The 17,676-nt window shown below is 41.9% G+C and overlaps 1 protein-coding gene across 2 annotated transcripts in view; it reads right to left on the reverse strand.

Moving 5' to 3' along the window:
- Window positions 1-8,210: 8,210 nt before the first annotated feature.
- SNAP29 (synaptosome associated protein 29) overlaps window positions 8,211-17,676 on the reverse strand; it is a 22,579-nt gene continuing 13,113 nt past the window's right edge. The window contains exons 3-5 of one of the 2 annotated variants that reach the window (XM_006908651.3): window positions 17,490-17,575; window positions 15,581-15,664; window positions 8,211-11,321 (exon numbers count right to left, since the gene is read on the reverse strand). In XM_006908651.3, coding sequence (XP_006908713.1) covers window positions 11,164-11,321; window positions 15,581-15,664; window positions 17,490-17,575 — 328 coding nt within the window. In that variant the 3' untranslated portion in view covers window positions 8,211-11,163. Of the gene's footprint in view, window positions 11,322-15,580; window positions 15,680-17,489; window positions 17,576-17,676 lie in introns of both variants that reach the window. The other variant, XM_006908650.3, reaches the window with a different exon arrangement.

Consider the following 17,676-nt stretch of genomic DNA (forward strand, 5'->3'; position numbering starts at 1 on the left):
AACCAATCCCCTGCAGATATAGAGGGACAACTATATATATATTTGTATTTTTTTCCTCCTTCCTTACACTAAAGGAAACATTATATCCATTCTTCTGCATCTGGCTTTTTAAAAATCTAATAATATGTCCTGGAAACCTTTCCATACCAGTATATGGAGACCTTCCTTGTTCGTTTTTACATTTGCATATTATTTCATTGTGAAGATATACCATAGTTTATTTAACCAGTCGTTGTAGGCAGATATCCAAATTATTTCTAAACTCTTATTGTTACAAACAATGCCACAATATATGCATATAATTTCATATGTATGCAGGTGTCTTATTCTGTTTGGGATGCTATAACAAGCTACCATAGACTGGGTGGCTTATAAACAGAAATTTATTTCTCTCAATTCTGGTGGCTGGAAAATGCAAAGTGCCAGTAGATTCACTGTCAGATGAGGGCCCACTTCCTGATTCCTGTGTCCTCACTTGGTGAAAAGGGTGAGGGAGCCCTTTAGGGCACTACTTCCATTTAGGAGGGCTCCACCCTCATGACTTAGTCACCTTCCAAAGGCCCCACTTCCAATTACCATCATATTAAGGATTAGATTTCAACAAATGTATTTTGGGTGGACGCAAACATTCAATCTATAACAGCAGGTATTACTGTAGAATAAATTTCCAGAAATAAGAATGCAGACTGAAGGATATATGAACATCTTTAGATATGCTCAAAGTGTCCTTCCTAAAGATTGTACCATTTTTTACTTCAGCAGTAATATGAGAATGTTTATTTCCATAGCCTCATCGACAGTGTGTCAGACTAGATTAGGCTTAGACAGCAAGTGGCTTAACACAACAAAGGTTAATTTCTGACTTAGACACAGACAGGGCGATGTTCCTCTGTGCATCAATTCAGCAGTCCAGGCTGGTGGAAGCTCTACTATCCTGAGGCTACACCAAGTGGAATATTTGACCTTCTCCCTCGTAGTTGAATCTGAGAACAGAATTGGAGAGTCTCTTTAATAGCACCAGCTATTAAACGTTGCAGCCCAGGGGAAGTCTGTTAATTCTCCTTGCATTTTTGTGGACCAGATAAGCCAAGTCTAAATGAAGAGAGAGCAGAGAGTTGTATCCTTTATATCCTTAGAAGTAGAGGAGGACCAGATAATGGTGAAATTATTCAATCAACTTTCAGATTCTTGCCAACCTAATAGATGAAAAAACATTCAGAGTAGTTTTGTTTTGCATTTCTCTTATTAGGAGTGAAGTTGAGAATCTTTTCATATGTTTAAGGATCACCATCAATATTTTCAAAAACTCCTAGCTAATTCTAATGTTCAACTAGATCTGCACCTCCTGAAGATTTTCCACTCAGTTTAGATTTTCCATCTGAGAGAAACATCTTTTCCCTTGCATGATTAATATAATTAATGGTGGTGAATGATCTCATGAGAACTTATCCTACAGCTGACACTTTTAAGTAATGGTAATAGTTTGATCAAATTATAAAATAACTTTCAATCAATAACCATAGCATCTAAGCCATATAACTTACATACCATAATGGGAAGCAGGATGGTCATTCTGTAATAGAGCCAAAACTAGAAATCTTTGCCTAAAAACAACCAAGACTCATGCTTACGTGTTGTGAGGGTCTTGCATCAACCCCTGTGATCGCCATTTCTATTTGTGGGAGAAAGTATCATATAATTCTCTTTATTGTACTCTCATCTTTATAAGAGTAATATCTTTTAATGGGACATGGTTCCATAGTGTAGCAGTTAGCACATCTGCTTTACATGCAGAAGGTCCTGGGGTCACTCCCCAGAGGAGTCATGGTCTGTGCCACCCTGAACAAGCCTGATGTCTGATCTTGGAAGCTAAGCAGGGTCAGGCCTGGTTAGTACTTGGAGGCGAGGCCACTTAGGAAGACCAGGTCCTGTAAGCATTAAAAAAAAAAAAGAAAAAAGAATCTTTTAATGATGTAGACAGTGGACAGAAGATTTGAAACCTAAGTCCTTTTCTAACACAAAACTAAAACCTCAAAAATTGTTAAAAATCATGAACACTTTTTTCCCCTAGTCAGGTCCATTTCCACATTTTTATTTTCTACCCATCATAATAGCAGTTCCTCTGAACATCTTTCCTTCTGAAAATGAAGAGTTTGTTTTTATTTAAGCCCCCCAGCTCACCTAGGAGCCTCTCACTCATTCCTAGTGTAAAGGCTATTCAAAAAGTACCCATGACTTAGGTCAGGGGCTAACACTCCTGGGATTAGGCAATCAGATAGGTCTATACTTGTAATACTAGAGCGACTCGGTGATCTTACAGAAGTTTACTCATCATGGATTCAGGGTAAAACCATCTTAACCAGGCAATAATTAGAAGCTCTGATTCAAAATAGTTTCAGTAGTAAGGGCATTTGTCATTTCTTGTAACACGAAATCTGTAGTTGGGCTGCTCAGCATAAAGGATACCCAGACTCTGAGTCTTCTGTGATTTTCTTGGTTCTTACCACCTTTAGATTTGGGCTTTATCCTCTGGCTGGTGGCTAGATGGCTGCAGTCACCCCAGGTCTCATGCAATCAATGCAATCGTGATAATGCCCAGTGGAAGAAGGACTGCAATTTTTGCGTGTCCCTTTTTACGAGCAAAGAGTACTTCCTCCAGAAACATTCTGAGAGACTTCCCCATCCCATCCCCACCCCATCAGGTCACATGCCCATTCTTAAAGCAAGCACTGGCAAGAGTGGGACCACCTGGGCCTGACTTAGACCAAACAAGACTGTGGCTTTGGCACCAGGAAGAAGAAAACAATGACTTCTAAGTAGACAGTCAAGCAAATGTGGACTAAAATTTTCCTTTACTGGGCACCTTCTGAGAACTGGGATTAGGGATGCAAAAGTGAATACTGTATGGTGTTCAGTCTAGAGGAGGAATAACATCTTTAAAATTTTTATTTATTTATTTATTTTTATAATCCTCTGATTTTTAATCTAGCTCCTCAAATAGTTTTTCTATAGAGAGAAAATGGGCTTTTCGGTTGTGATGAGACTTTCACTTTTTCCCCTAGCTTTATTGAGATATGATTGACACATAACATGGTATTAGTTTCACATGTACAACATCATAATTTGCTTTATGTATATATTGCAAAATGGTCACCACAATAAGTTTAGTTAATATCCATCACCTCACACAGTTATAGATTTTTTTCTTGTGATAAGAGCTTTTAAGATTCACTCTCTTAGCAACTTTCAAATATTATACAATACAGTGTTGTTAACTTTAGTTATCATGCTGTCTACTATACCCCCAGAGTTTATCTAATATAACTGGAAGTTTTTATCTTCTGATCACATTTAGCCATTTGCTCACCCCCAACCCTCCACCTCTGGCAACCATCAATCTGTTCTCTGTATCTATGAATTCAGTTTTTGCTTTTTTTTTTTTAAAGATCCTACAGTGAGATCATACAGTATTTGTCTTTCTATGTCTGACCTATTTCACTTAGCAGAATGCCCTCAAGGTCCATCTATGTTGCTGTAAAAAGCAGAATTTCCTTCTTTTTTATTCCATTGTATATACATACATACCACATTTTCTCTCCCTATCCATCAGTTGATGGACACCTAGGTTGTTTCCATATCTTGACTATTGTAAATAATGCTGCAATGAACATGAGAGTGCAGATATCTTTTCGAGATAGAGATTTCATTTCCTTTGGGTAAATACCCAAAAGAGAAATTGCTGGATCATATGCTAGTTCTATTTTCAATTTTTTGAGGAACCTCCATACTGTTTTTCATAGTGGCTGTACCAATTTACAATTCCACAAACAATGCACAAGGGGTTTCTCTTCTTCGCATCTTCACCAACACTTGCTATTCTTTGTCTTTTTGATGACGGCCATTCTAATAGGTGTAAGGTGATATTATCACGAGGTTTTGATTTGCATTTCCCCAATGGTAAGTGTTGTTGAGCACTTTTTTGTGTACCTGTTGGCCAAAAATTTCACTTTCTCTTTTTCTCTCCCTAGCTTCTTCTTCTTCCTCCTCCTCCCCTCTCTCCTCCCTCCATTCTCTTCTTCCTCCTCCCTCTCCCCTTCCTCTTCTTTACTCCCCCCTTCTCCTCCTCTTCTTCTTCTTAACCATCCATTCAACAGAAAATTACTGAGTGCCTTCTCTGTGCCAGGCACAATGCTCTAGTGTCCCATCTTCAGAAAGCTTACTTACATTCTAGTTTAGATTGTTTGACAATTATATTTCTTATTGTAAATAAATAATTATGGCTTTTTATCTCATTTAAAAATTCATTGATTTTGGGTAGTATCTGTAAGAAACTAACCACATTTGGGTCTGTAGACCTGGGACCACATTTGGGGCCATGGAGGTTGTCATGTGCTGCCTCAGTTGGCCAACTGACTTCCCTAAATGACACTTCTGTCATAGCCACAATAAGAGCCAACAGAGGTCTTTAAGTGGTGGAATAATATGATCCCCTTAGCCTGTCTCAGAGAACTGAAACTTTAAAACAAAACATACATTGAAAAAAAAAAAAAAAAGTCAAATCGACCCACAGCAGAACTTGATTTTGACTTCATTTCTACATGGCCTGGAAGTGCTCTTGGTCTCAGAGGTTTGTCTGTGGCCTCAGTGGCTCCATAGCCCTTAAATGCTGCTTCTATGAGATAAGCAGATCTTGCATATCTATAATGGCTTGCTTTACTCCTTGATCCTCACCTATTTTCAAGTTGAGTCCTGCCTAGACTTTGGGACATTCTTCTTTGCACTAAAGTACGGAGATCAATGTTAGATCAGTTTTGCTTCTAGTCCTTCTCTAATCTAAGCTCCAGTTCTAGTACCCAGACTCCTGCCTTGTGACTCTGGTCAAGGAACTAGACCCTTGCTCTAGGCCTCAAGCCAGAGTTCTGACTTCTAACTTGCCTTCCTTAGCTTTGCTAGCCGGCCACGGGGCAGGAGGCTTGTTCTCAAACCCTGGCCACACTGTTGGGGACTCTCCTACCTGCTGTCAAGCAGTCATGAAATAACTGGTGACTATAGGGCTAGAGACCCCACTATTCTATTTTTTTAATTCATGAAGTGTGTTCATTACCGGGATCCTTCTGAGTCCCCAGCTCAGCTGGGTCTTTGACAGTCCTTTCTTTGATACCTGCTGCTCCCATCCCTCTTTCAGCTCCCCCCAATTTCAGCCTCACAAAGAAAATAAAGGCTGTCAGATATCAGCTCATTCCCAACTACACACTTATTTATATCTCTTATGGATTGAATTGTGTCTCCCTCTCGTCTCCCAATTAATATGTTGGTGTCCTAACTCCCAGTACTTCAGAATGTGACCTGATTTAGAGACAGGATCTTTACAGAGGTAATTAAATTAAAATGAGGTCATTAAGGTGAGAGCCCTATTCCAATATGACTGATGTCCTTCTAAAAAGGGGAAATTTGGACACAGGGAGATGGACAGAGGGAAGACGATGTGAAGATACAGGCAGAACGCTATGTGAACATGAAGACTACCACCTATAAGCCAAGGAGAGGGGCCTAGGACAATTTTTCCTTCACCATCCTCAAAAGGAATCACCACCACCAATTCTTGGATTTTGTACTTCTAGCCTCCAGAACTGTGAGATAATAAATTTCTGTTGCTTAAGGCACTGAATGGTATTTCATTATGAAGGCTTAGCAAACTAAAAGTATCTACATTCTTTCTCTACTTTCTCTGTGGAAACGGTCTTTCTTCTCAGGTCTGTGACTGACTTTTCTCTTTCTGTGGCATTTCTCCTCTATCCTACCTCTCTCGTCACCCGCTTTTTTTCCTTAGCCTTTACACAAGGTCCAGTCTCTCCCTGGATTCTGTCCTCTACCCGCTTCCTAGTTTATCACCCTGTCTTCCTCCTTCACAGCCAAGTTTAAGAGAGTAATCTCCCCTCTTTTCTGCATACTCACTTTGCAGCCCTCATAATCTGGATTTTACCCACGCCACTCCATTGAAACCACTCTGTCCTGATGTACTTCTCTACAATATTAGAGAACATCACTCCCTCCCTCCTCCAAACTCTGCTTTTGCTTTCTGATTGTTCTTCTTTTCCTATCTTGAGCTGGGTTCTTGGCATTGCTTGTGGCCTTCCATGTCTGTATTTCCAGGACTTGGTTGTGGCTTTCCTCTCATTCTCCCTGGGAACTATTCTTCACCTGTGTGGCTTTAACTACCATCTATATTCTGACAATGCCCAAATCCTTTCCACATCTTTCCCAAGCCCCAGATCTGCACGGTCAATGTTATCATACTACTAATTGTCTTGTCTTGTGCATTGTCTTCTGTCCCATGAGAATTTAAGTTCCACAAGGGCAGAGATTTTGGTCTGTTTTGTGCACCACCTTTGGCTCAGATCTGAAATCCACCTGGATATCCCAAAGTTCTTTAAACTCAACATGTCCAATATTTAGTCATTTTCCTCTGCCCTTAACCCCGGATGTGCTTGTGTTTTTGTATTCCTTTGGTGAAATAAAACTGCTACTAGCTCTTTTGACCAGAAATCTTGAGTGTTACCTTCAATGCCACCCTTACTGGCAAATCTATCACTAAAGCCTGTCCTGCTCCTCCCTGTTCTGTCACGGCTCTAGTGTGGTTCCCCCTCTTCAGTTCCTGCCTGGATCATTATTAAATTGTTCTCTTTCGCCTGTTCTGTTTGTCCACCAATGTAAGGGTAATTTTTCCCCCCTGAAATACGTATCTTGGTTTGGTTAACTACAAAATCGGTAGCATACTGTATAATCAGTTTACAGCCAATCTTTCCCCCACAATGTTAATATTGCAAGCATTATCCTATATGCTCCTTAAAAGCTTTTAATAGCCACAACTGTCCATTGCAGCTGTAGGTGAACTATTATCATTTCCTTCATCAGTTAGGTCTAGTTTTTTTCTCTTATGTTAATATGCCTCTTTATGGTTTTTTCAAATGCAAATCTGATCATGTCACTCTTGCCTAGAATCCATAAACGTCTCCCTGTCATTGACTCCTCATTGACCTTCTGGCCCCTAAAGCCCTTCAGATTGGGACCTGCCTGCCTTCCTCACGTCATCTTCCACCCATAACCCAAACTACAGGCTTTTCTGTACTTGCAGCTCCCAAATGTGAGCTACTTTGATTTTTTCACTTATGCGTCTATGTAATGTCCTCTCCCTTGTCTTCGCAGAAAAATCCACTGCCTGTGTTCAGACCCTCATAGTCCTTTATTTATAATGATGCCCAAAGATGTTATCTGCTAAAACCAAAGTGGTCTTTGGGACATGCGCAAGTAGGTAGTCCACCGACGGATAAGATGTCCAAGATGTCCTAAGCCCAGGTGCTTTCTCAGAGCCTTCAGATTTAGAAGCAGTTCCTAGGCCTGTGGTCAGACATAAAAATGGAGGCAGGAGAGTGGAGCTAAGGCTAGTCCTGGCCTGCTCTCTCTCTGGGCTGCAGTGTTGCCCAGGAAAGGGGCCTAGAACTCTGATGGGGAAGCCACTTACAAAGCAGAGTGCTCATCCATTGCTCACCCCTACCCCAAAAGCACCTCTCAGCAGTTTGAATAAGATCCCCTATTCAGGGTGATCACCTGTGGACCATGGGCCAAATGCAGCCCAGCATGTTTTGTGCCTCCTGTGAACTAAGCGGTTTTGTATTTTTAACTGGTTTATAGAAATTGAGAGTATTTTGTGACATGTGAAAATTACATGAAATTCAAATCTCAGTGTTTGTAAAGTTTTATTGGAACATGGCTACTCACTTTTATGTAATGTCATCTTTGTGCTACGGTGCTTTTGTGCTACAGTGGTGGAGCTGAGTAGCTGTGATAAACCATTTGGCCTGTGAGCCTAAACATTTACTCTCTGGCCCTTTACAGTTTGCTGAGCCCTCATCTAGACAGTTCTGCAGAGTGAGCAGGGAGGTAGGAGATGGATAGGAAAGTACTCTGACAGATGAGAGGAGGGTTTCAAGAAGGAAGCTGGTTCATAGGGCTAACTGTGACAGGGAGCTAAATGTGGCAGGGAAGACTAAATGAGGATTCCCCTCTACCAACTCTTTGAAAATGATTATGTAGAAGACAGATTCTGATTTAAAAACTTCACATTTTACTTTATGGAATATGGTTATTTGTTGAATTGAAGGCACAGAGCATAAGAGCTATTCAGATATAGACTCAGAACAAAAAGCACATCCTCTCATGAGCACTTTTAATGACTAGATCATCATTCTGTACATAAGATCTTTTACCCATCACAGCTGACGATGCTCAACAACATTAACTTTAAAATTTTGCAGAAAAGACCTATCCAGGCAAAGTATAAGATTTTTACTAAATTGGTGTAGTGTACACTTAAAATTACATATTCACAAAGAGTTAGAGAAATTAAAATGCACTTATGTTGTTTTCTCACCACCTGAGTTAAATTCAGGTTTCCTTTCCTACAGAATGTAAAAAAAAAAAAAAAAAAAAAAAAAAATCCACGAGGCAATCCCACTGCTAAGTTACAAATCGCTAGATGTTAGAAATAGTTTCCAGTTTCCTCTGGAGGAGAATGCACTTATTTTTAGTTAGCGGAACATTTAACATATAACCAGCCTAAAGTTAGAAAAGCCACTTTTTTGAAGGCACAGTTTGTTTCCAGCTCAACTGTGGAAATAAAAATCTGTCTTATGGGCCCCTTCTGGCAAAGGTCGAATTCATCTTTTATGTCTTACCAAGCCCATTCCACAGTCAAACCCAGCCCAGGCACCTCTGAGTGTCCCCATGAGAGGTATCTAGTTTAGAGGATAGAATGTTTTCTTTTTGATCATCGCCATCATGTGCAAAGCTTCTGGAGGCTCCTCAGGTCTTTGTTCTCTGAAAATGCAAGCAACTTTGCTTTATAAAGTAGAACCAGTTAAGGGTCTCTGGTGGGTGTGGGAAGAAGAAAGTGGTTGGCTAGCTTGTAGCTTAGAGATAATACCTTGGCTGAGACGTTAGAATTAGGGCCTCTGAAAAAGAACAAAATAAATGATATGAGGCCCTCTAATGTGTCAGAGGAAGACAAATTTCTATAAAAGTGAGGGCAACTCTCCTTCCATAGGCTAAGGGTAAAAAAAAAAAAAAGGAGGGAGGTGATTGGCTTCATCAATCCAACAAAAGACAAGGGAAGGTACATAAAATAAGGTGCTGCTTTACTTCAAGTCAGTTAAATCAGTAATCCCATTATGCAAATGGAAGGCTGCTGAAGAGATTGTTTAGTGGCAGGTGGCTGCATCTACTTGAAAAAAAAAAGTTTAGGTCTGAGGTATAATGACTAGTCTCTGTGAGTCTGTGTGATGATGATAAGCAGGAAAAAGTTAATATGACATACATGAAAGGTATTAGGAAAAAATCAGAAACATTAGAATGAATGAAATATACACACTGGCTGCTCTGTTCTCTGGCTTCATGTTTTTTTGAGCAGCCTTTTTGCTGAAAGCCCTGTAAACTCATTTACTTTGGGCTGGGTATACATGTAAAAATTTTCCTTTCACTAGTTACCAAGAGAATAATCATGATGAGCTCATCTAATAAATGTCTAATTTGATCACATCCTTACATCCTGGGACATTCATAATATTGTGGATCACATCCTTGAGGCGACTGCAACTTGACAGAAAGCATCTGTTGATGGAGGTTGTCAATATTCTTAGGAAGGTCATGCATGGATGGAACTTGTAAAAACTATTTGTTACATAAATTCTGATGCATTCATTGCTGCAGCACTCTAAAGAACTTTCTTTTGCTTTAAGGGACTTTGTTTACAGGCCACGATGGAAGTGGTGAAGGTCACATATTCGGTGCCATGTTTCAAGGTAAAAGACATTGGTATTTTAAAGTTTTTGACCTAATCTGTCTTACTAAAATCAGTCCCTTTCTCCATCTTCAAAATATTTTCATTAATTTGTTTTTTAAAAAGACAAGAGTCTTGTGGCTTCCATTATTTTGTTGGCGGTACCAACACAAAGAAATCCATTTCGTTATAGAAATCGATTGTAATTGTAATGCTTTTAAGTGATTCTTTTTAAGAAACGAAAGAACAAACTTGACCAGTTAAAATGATGATGTTTGGTCTTTCTTTTTTAGCCAAATCCTTCTATACAAAGTCAGCATCATTTGTGGAGTTCCAGTCCTGAAACTGGGTGGCACAGAACCAAGTGCTGAGTCAATTCACCTTGTAAAACATGCAAGGAGAGTGAGTGGGATCCCTGGAGAGGTCAGGAAGAGCCCCAAAGGGGGGGAGGGCTCAGTGCAGGAACACTGCTGCTTGGCCATGTCTGTGTGATGCTCCATTCCCAACTCTACAGGTCCCCCATTGGTAAGCCAAGCAGCCATGAGCCAGTGGAGAATCTGTTCCTCCTCATGGACAGAGAGTCAGAGATGAAGACGTATGGGAAATAAGGGCTTACCCATTTCTCTATGTATTTCCAGGCACTGCAATGAGTAGGGCTTGTCTGAGCCCCTTCTACTAAAATGCACACCAAGGATGGAGGTCAAGAGGGGAAGAGGTGACATCTGTCAATAAAACATGAAAGAATGCTGACATCCTCCATTTCTGAATCTTATAACGATCCTTTTCAAGGAAGCTGAATCACAATATGCTTAGTGTGCTTAGTGTCTCTGTGTGTGTGTGTGTGTGTGTGTGTGGGGTGATCACTGCTACACAAGATGTGGGAAGGAAGGACCCTCCCCACAAATAACTGGCTCACAGGGTCTCTTATCCCTCCCTTAGCACTCTGATGATAAGACCTAGGAATGAAATATTGGCAAACAGGGATTGAAATTCTGCCCACATCTTTCCATTTGCTCGTTAACGTGAGAAACACAACTTTTCCTTGTCATTTCAGCATGGTAACAGTCAAAAGCCCAGGATATTCAGGGCCAGGCTACTGTGCTCCAACTAAAACTCTAAGCATTCAGTTCAAAGAACTAAGAGAAGAGTTGGTTCTCAGAATAAGTGGGATGCACACTTCTTCAAAACAACAGAATCTCTTAAGACCCACTCTATTATAATATTTGCAAACATGTTAAATCACATACTAAAGTAATAAATGAAATTTCTTGGGAGTTTAAAAGATCTTTTGAATCTTTTCATCACAATAAAGTAGAACTTCTCTGTCTTTAAAGTTGTCGAACTTTTCTTTCTGTGCTTTTTATATTGACATCTAATTTGTCCACTTTGGTTGTGAGGCGGTCAATAATGTCATCTTGCTCCTCAATTTCTGTCTGCATCCCCAGGCCTATGTTCTTTAGCCGGCTCAGTCCCATGGACAGCTCATCTGTGGGAGAAGAAAAGACATGCTTTGGGAACTGCTTCTTGTTCCCTCCCAGGTGCTCAACAACATTTAGGTCACCGAGTCCTTCTCATGAAACAGGCTACTTTTCAGAGCTTTGGTTATATTTTCCAAAATAGATGCAAGTGAAGAGAAAATCTGTTTACTCAATAAAAAGTAATATGTGCTTAATATGGAGTCACTACTCTCCCCACTGTTCACCTAAGATAACGGCTGTTAATATAACGGTGTTTGTCCTTCCAGTGTTTTAAACAATGCATATAGAACTACGTGACTTTTTAGCAGCCTTTGAACCTTCTAGTAGGTTGCCGCAAATTGCAGGATCAGTACCTATGGAAAAGGGCACCGAGGGCCCTGGAAAATACGTTCCCTTTCAAGACCCTATAATGAGTACCTGGGAGAGGTATGCTGGATACTAAAAGCCAGACTCACTAGTCTGCTCTTCAGGAGCAAAAACCCCACATCAGTGAGTGGTGCCTGCTTTCCTTCCTTCCATCTCCAGCTCCCTAAAGTTAGATCAAGCACAGCTCTAGAATGGCAAATAGGAGAATCCCTATTTGGAAATATGTCTGAGAGACAGACCTGGGAAGCCCTGTCTAATGAGAGCTCCTGTATCCAGGCTGCTCCAGCCCTAGACATCTCCTTGGAGAAGGCTGCACACCCTAGTCTCCTCTGCAAGTGGGAGGAGAAGGGGGTGTGTGTCTGTTGCTGCCCTGCTACCTGGGGTGCTCTGCCAGAGAACGCATGAACCATAGATGTTCCTGTTGGACCTAGATGCTGTGAGGCCCCTTTACCCACATTAGGAAAATTCACATTTTCTCACACTTGTTCACTCACTGTTACCATTTCCCAGATCCTTGAACACCACACTGATGTTGCAAATGTTCTAGGTTATGACAATCTCCCAGAACTGGCCTGGCATCATTTCCTTTGCTTACTTTAAGGTCAGGAAGAAGGCAGTGGCCTCTGTACAAGCTGGATGCCTAAATCCCTGCAGCCCAGGGTCCCCATGTCAAAAGGAATAAAATGCTAAAGATCCTCAGTTCCTTTAGAGATGCCAGTTGGCTAAGCCCCAGGTAACTGTGGAGTACACTGCCTTAGGCAAAGGTTCAGCTCTTGTGCTAGGTTACATCATTATTGCTGAAATTCAAATTCTCCACCAGGGGAAATGCAGTATTCGGGGAAATCCAGGCCAATTCCATTGGGCCTGAGTGCAAATCATTTTTTTTTTTTTAAATTTGAGTGCAAATTCTGACCCTGCTCCTTAGGCAAGCTCCAGCCTGCCCAAGACCCTGACCACAGCTGACCTGAGCCCCTAGGAGCGCCTGGCCATAACGAGCTACCCTGGTGCCAGTTTTCTTCTGAGCTCATTCTATTTCCCTCATTAGGCTTTTCCACTATTGGTAATAAATATTTTCCCTCTGTTTCAAAAAATTGTAAAAATCAATCTCACATTCGTTTTAAAAGGGATATTGTCTATAAGGACATGGCCAACCTTAAGAGTATGTGAAAGCTAACTTGGCACAGATGACATAAAGAGAGCTGAGGGTGAGTAAGGGGAAGAGACATGTGGAGGGACCCTGGGGTCCTCTAGCGCTGTGCCAACTGCAGAGATGAGTCTTGACTTCATTCTGTCTGGGTGAACAATAAAGCCTCTTTCCTAGGTTTTGTGAGTATGTGTGTGTGTGCACATGCATGTGTGTACACATGTAAATGGGAAGTGGGAGCTGGGAGCATGCCTAGAGCTGCTTTCTTTACTAAGAACAGCAGGTCAGGAAAGAGCCAGAGGGAAGAGAAAAAGAGATGGTGCTTTGTAAGCCCCTTTAATGCTAAATTAGAGATAAAAAAAACCAAGTGAAAAAAAGCCAGAATCCAGAAAATACTGGTATTGGTACTATAAATCTAAGCAGGATCAATAAAAATAGTCTTCAGCTCCATGTTTCTTGAGTTTATTGAAACCCATGACCATGGAAAGTAAAATGTGTGAAGCCACCGCAGGCCATAGGAAGCTTGTCAGCAGCTGTGATAGCAAAGAACAGGCAGATAGCTACACTGAGATAAAAAGTGTGATAAAGTTAGATCTTGAACACTTTCCTAAACCTTTTTTCCTAAAATTTCTTTGAAAAGCACCCTCAGTCTCTAGGGGTGGGTTGGATTTACTGAATTCTGACCCTCTGCAGATCTCCCTCATCTTCCTTGGGGAAACTTTAGGTGGGGAAGACTGAAGGCCTTCAATCCCCGCTGTGTTCCTCTGGAGCAGATCCCACACATGCACCTTCTACCTGAGGCTTTTGGCTCCAGGGCAGAGTTCAGAGGACAGAAAGGATGAGTGGCTGGCTGGGGCTTCCCTGGGCTCTAAGGGCAAAGGGCAGGTGGAGTCTGGTAGAGAACCTGCCAGGGCATGGAAATCGCTGAGATGGGCCCTCTTCCCCGCAGCGATGAAAGTCTAGTGCTGACATTCACACTGAGGGTAGCAGTGGTGAGCTGTGGGTGGTAAAATTACAGTTCTTTTATTTATTTGTTCTGGCTTATGTCTATTCTCTAAAATCAATGTCTTATTTCTGTAAAGATTTCTTTTCATGCTTAAAAGAAAGATTCTATTCCTGGACTCTGTAATTCTATTTCTAGTAATCTCGCTACAAAATGTAGCCAAAGGCTCCCTCATGAGAATGGACAGAGAATTATTTGCAGTAGCAAACAATGGATGTAACCTAAGTGCTGAACAGCAGGGGATGGAAATGGTAAAGTGCTTTTCAAAGAAATTTTAAGAAAAAAGGTTTAGGAAAGTGTTCAAGATCTAAGTGAAAAAGCAGGATAAGGAAATGTGTATACTGAATGATCCTCAGTACATTTGACACTAGACATATGTACATGAAAACAGAAAGACTGGCACCATATCAGTGGCCACTGCTAGATAGGAGGATTTGGGGTATTTGTTTCTTCAAGCACTTTATCTAACTTTACAATTTTCTACAATGAATCTATATACTTAGAAATGAAAGTAAATGTTACTAAAAAGAAAATGAGTATGGATTTGCCTAACATGCCCTCTACGCTGGCCAATCAGGGCTGCTGGATGGGCGCTGCTCTGTGTGAACCAGGGGCGGGGCCCACGCTGTGTCTCCTCCTGGAGACATCCATTATGTATCTTCATGAGATTCAGGCTTGTCTTCTATTAGACAACTTTAGAGCAGGGGTACATTTTACTTTTTGTCTCACCCACTTTGCCATATCCTAATGGGGGTGAAAGACTAACGAGCAACCAAAGTAGTTATGGGACAAAGGTCAGAGGAAGAGGCACTATCTGAGACATCACCTAGAATAAATTCATGGAAGCTGCTCACAGGTTAACTCCTACTGTCCACATACGTGACACTCCACTTGAACTTCAAATAACTGACTTCGCTCCTTTCATTCAAAGAATGATCATTGAGTGCTTGCCTGCTAGGCCTTGAGTGTAAAGTGGTGATGAACTAAAATATTCTTGTATTCCTGGGAATTTATAGTTTGGTCAGGGAGACATCAGATGAGTCACTACAGTGGAAACAATAGGGTGCTTGAGAGACCAGAAGTGGCCACGTTAAAGCAGGGCTCATGGCATGAGAAGAAGCCAGCCTGCAAAGAATGGGAGGAAGGACTCTCCAGGCAGATAGGGGCAGTGAGGCAGGAAAGAACTGGGAGCCACAAAGTGATGAGGGCAGGAGGGGTGGAGAGGAAGGCAGGGGCCAGAGGCCAGGGTGAGGGACCTGGGCTGTAAGGAACCAGTTGTGTGGCCAATGTGCTGCCATGGCCATGAGTGCCAGCTCTTATCAGACCAGGAAGTTTCTTACATGCTTGATGGGGTCTCTCATGTATCCCTCCCCCAGTCCTCAGAGGCACGTTTTGTTCCTGAGCCTGGTTCACAAGGGAAGAAATGGGGGCTCCCCATGTCAGGTATAAGGATTAGAACAAGCAGGGTCCAGGCTGCACAATATGGCCTCTCAGGCACTCCTGGTCTCTGTTGATGTCATGATTTAGATGAAAGGTGGGGATGGAGAGAAGTGGACAGACTCCAGAGAGTGAGGGGGTGAGATGGACATAACTTGTGTTGGATCTGACATGTGGCGAGAGAGAAGCAGACACCAGGTTTTGGTCTTGAGAACCTGGGTGCCTAATGGTGTACTGGTTGGCTAGGCATAAGGTGCCTGCAAGACAAGTGTCTCGAGTAAGGGACCTGCAGAGGCTGGTGCAGCTTCCGGTCTTACCTAGATTGTTGTCAACCTTCTGGTAATAGGCTCGAAGGTGTGGGTTCTTCGGGTAAGCATCAGTACTCACAGTAGAACTGGTCCCTGCAGGGACAGAGTCTGAGTTTAGAAAGAAACACAAGAATGGTTAACTCACATCTCTTGCAATGTTGCCTCACCAAATTAATCTTAATATGGAAAATGGGTGGAAGGAATGAGGTGGTTGGTTCTGAGGCCACCTAAAGAGATGAGTGTGGAAACGGATAACATTTGGGGGCAGGAGCACTGGGCAGGCTGGTGGGAGTGGGAGAGACTCTTCCTTGGGGACAGCCCTTTAGAGATTGAAGACTCTCAACATATAGGTCACCTGACACACAAGTTCAGGAAAGAGAAAGAGATTCAAACCATAATCTGGTAGTAGATCTGCAATAATGCAAAACACCAAAGGCTTGTGAACAAAGTCTAAAAGACAAAGTTTAAAAAATAAAAATTGTTACGTTACAAAAATGGGATGGGTGATTATTTTTTCCTTTTGAAATTTATTTCTATACTCTTTTTCACTTCATAAACGAGTTAACAAGAAATGCTAAAAAATGCACATTTGCCCCAAGAAATAAATCTTCCTTCAACTTCAGTTTCTAAATGCATAGAAAAGCCTGTCTGTCATCTCAGTTTACATCTTTTTAGAAAACTTCCTTTTCAGACTTAGTGGAATTCCTCAAGCATACCTTACTGAAGCCATTCTACACCCTTAAAATTGTCTTTTGGGTGTAGGGCCCCTACTCTACTTCTTCAGGGTATGAAGAGCTCAGGTTTTTTTCCAGGTTTCTGTATTTTAGTTGTCCCACACTTCCCGGGGTTTTCGCCCTTCTTGAACTGAACTGTGTCAATCTTAGTCTTTCTTCCTCCATCAGTCCTCTCCTTAGCTGCGTCAACCATGATACTGGTGGGTTCCAGCACGTTCAGGGTGAGTCCTGCTTTCCTCGAAGGCAGCATAGAAAGCATTTAGTTTCTGGAGTCCTGCCAATGGCCTGGGGGTCTACGGAAGCTGTCAGGAGGCTTAAATTCCCTTCCAGGTAAGGGATGTTTCTGGACCTGTCATTTGATATTAACGGGATGATTCGACACAAAACATTCTATCTTGCACACCTTGTCCATGTTGCTGCTTCTCTGCCTACTCAGGGGTACTGTATTAGCCTCTGCCTACTCAGGAGGCTGTATTAGTCTCCTACTGCTGCTATAATAAACAAACATCCTTTAATTCCGGAGTTTGGAAGCCCAACACAGGTCTTACTGGGCTAAGATCAAGGTGTCAGCAGGATTCTGTTCCTTCTGGAGGTTCTTGGGGAGAATCAAATTCCTAGCCTTTTCCAACTTCTAGAGGTCACCTTAATAGGTGGCCCCCCTTCCTCTATCTTCAAAGCCAGCAGCATAGTATCTTCCATCTTTCACTCTGACACTCTCTTATCTGCTTTCCGTTCCACTTAGAAAGGGCCTCTGTGATCACACTGGGGCTGACTGGATAATCTAGGATAATTTACCATCTCAAGGTCAGCTGATTAGCAACCGTAATTCTCTTTTTGCTATATAATCTAACATATTCACAGGTTCTGGGGATTAGGACGTGGACATCTTTGGAGGGCCATTTTTCTACTTATCATATGGGTTTTCCTGCAGTTGCCTTTTCGCTTCCAAAGGAACTCAGAGCTACATGAGGCAGACTCACTTTCGATAGGACACAGGCTCCTACTTCATCATGCCACCCTCCATGGTGACATATACCTCAGCTCCCTGAGAGCAGTGCTGGGTCCCTAACACCCTTCACCCAGAATATGAGATGAAAACAGCTGGAGCTCCCACTACCCCCCCTCCCCCGCCCCTGAGCCAACACCAAAGCCAAATGTGGGAGGGAACGCAGGTCCCTGCTAACCTGAGTCATTCAGCTTCCTGAGGTTTGGGTGGCTGGCTTGGTACTGTGCTTCTTGTTCTTTACTTGTACTTATAGCTTCTTTTAATCTTTGGATTAAAGTTAAGAAAAAAAATCTTTTAGAAAGGAAAACCACTTTGGCAGTACGGACAGTCTTTTCAAGTTAATGCCTATATGAGAAAATCAAATG

This window comes from Pteropus alecto, unplaced genomic scaffold (genome assembly GCF_000325575.1).
Source record: "Pteropus alecto unplaced genomic scaffold, ASM32557v1 scaffold113, whole genome shotgun sequence".
NCBI lineage: Eukaryota > Metazoa > Chordata > Mammalia > Chiroptera > Pteropodidae > Pteropus > Pteropus alecto.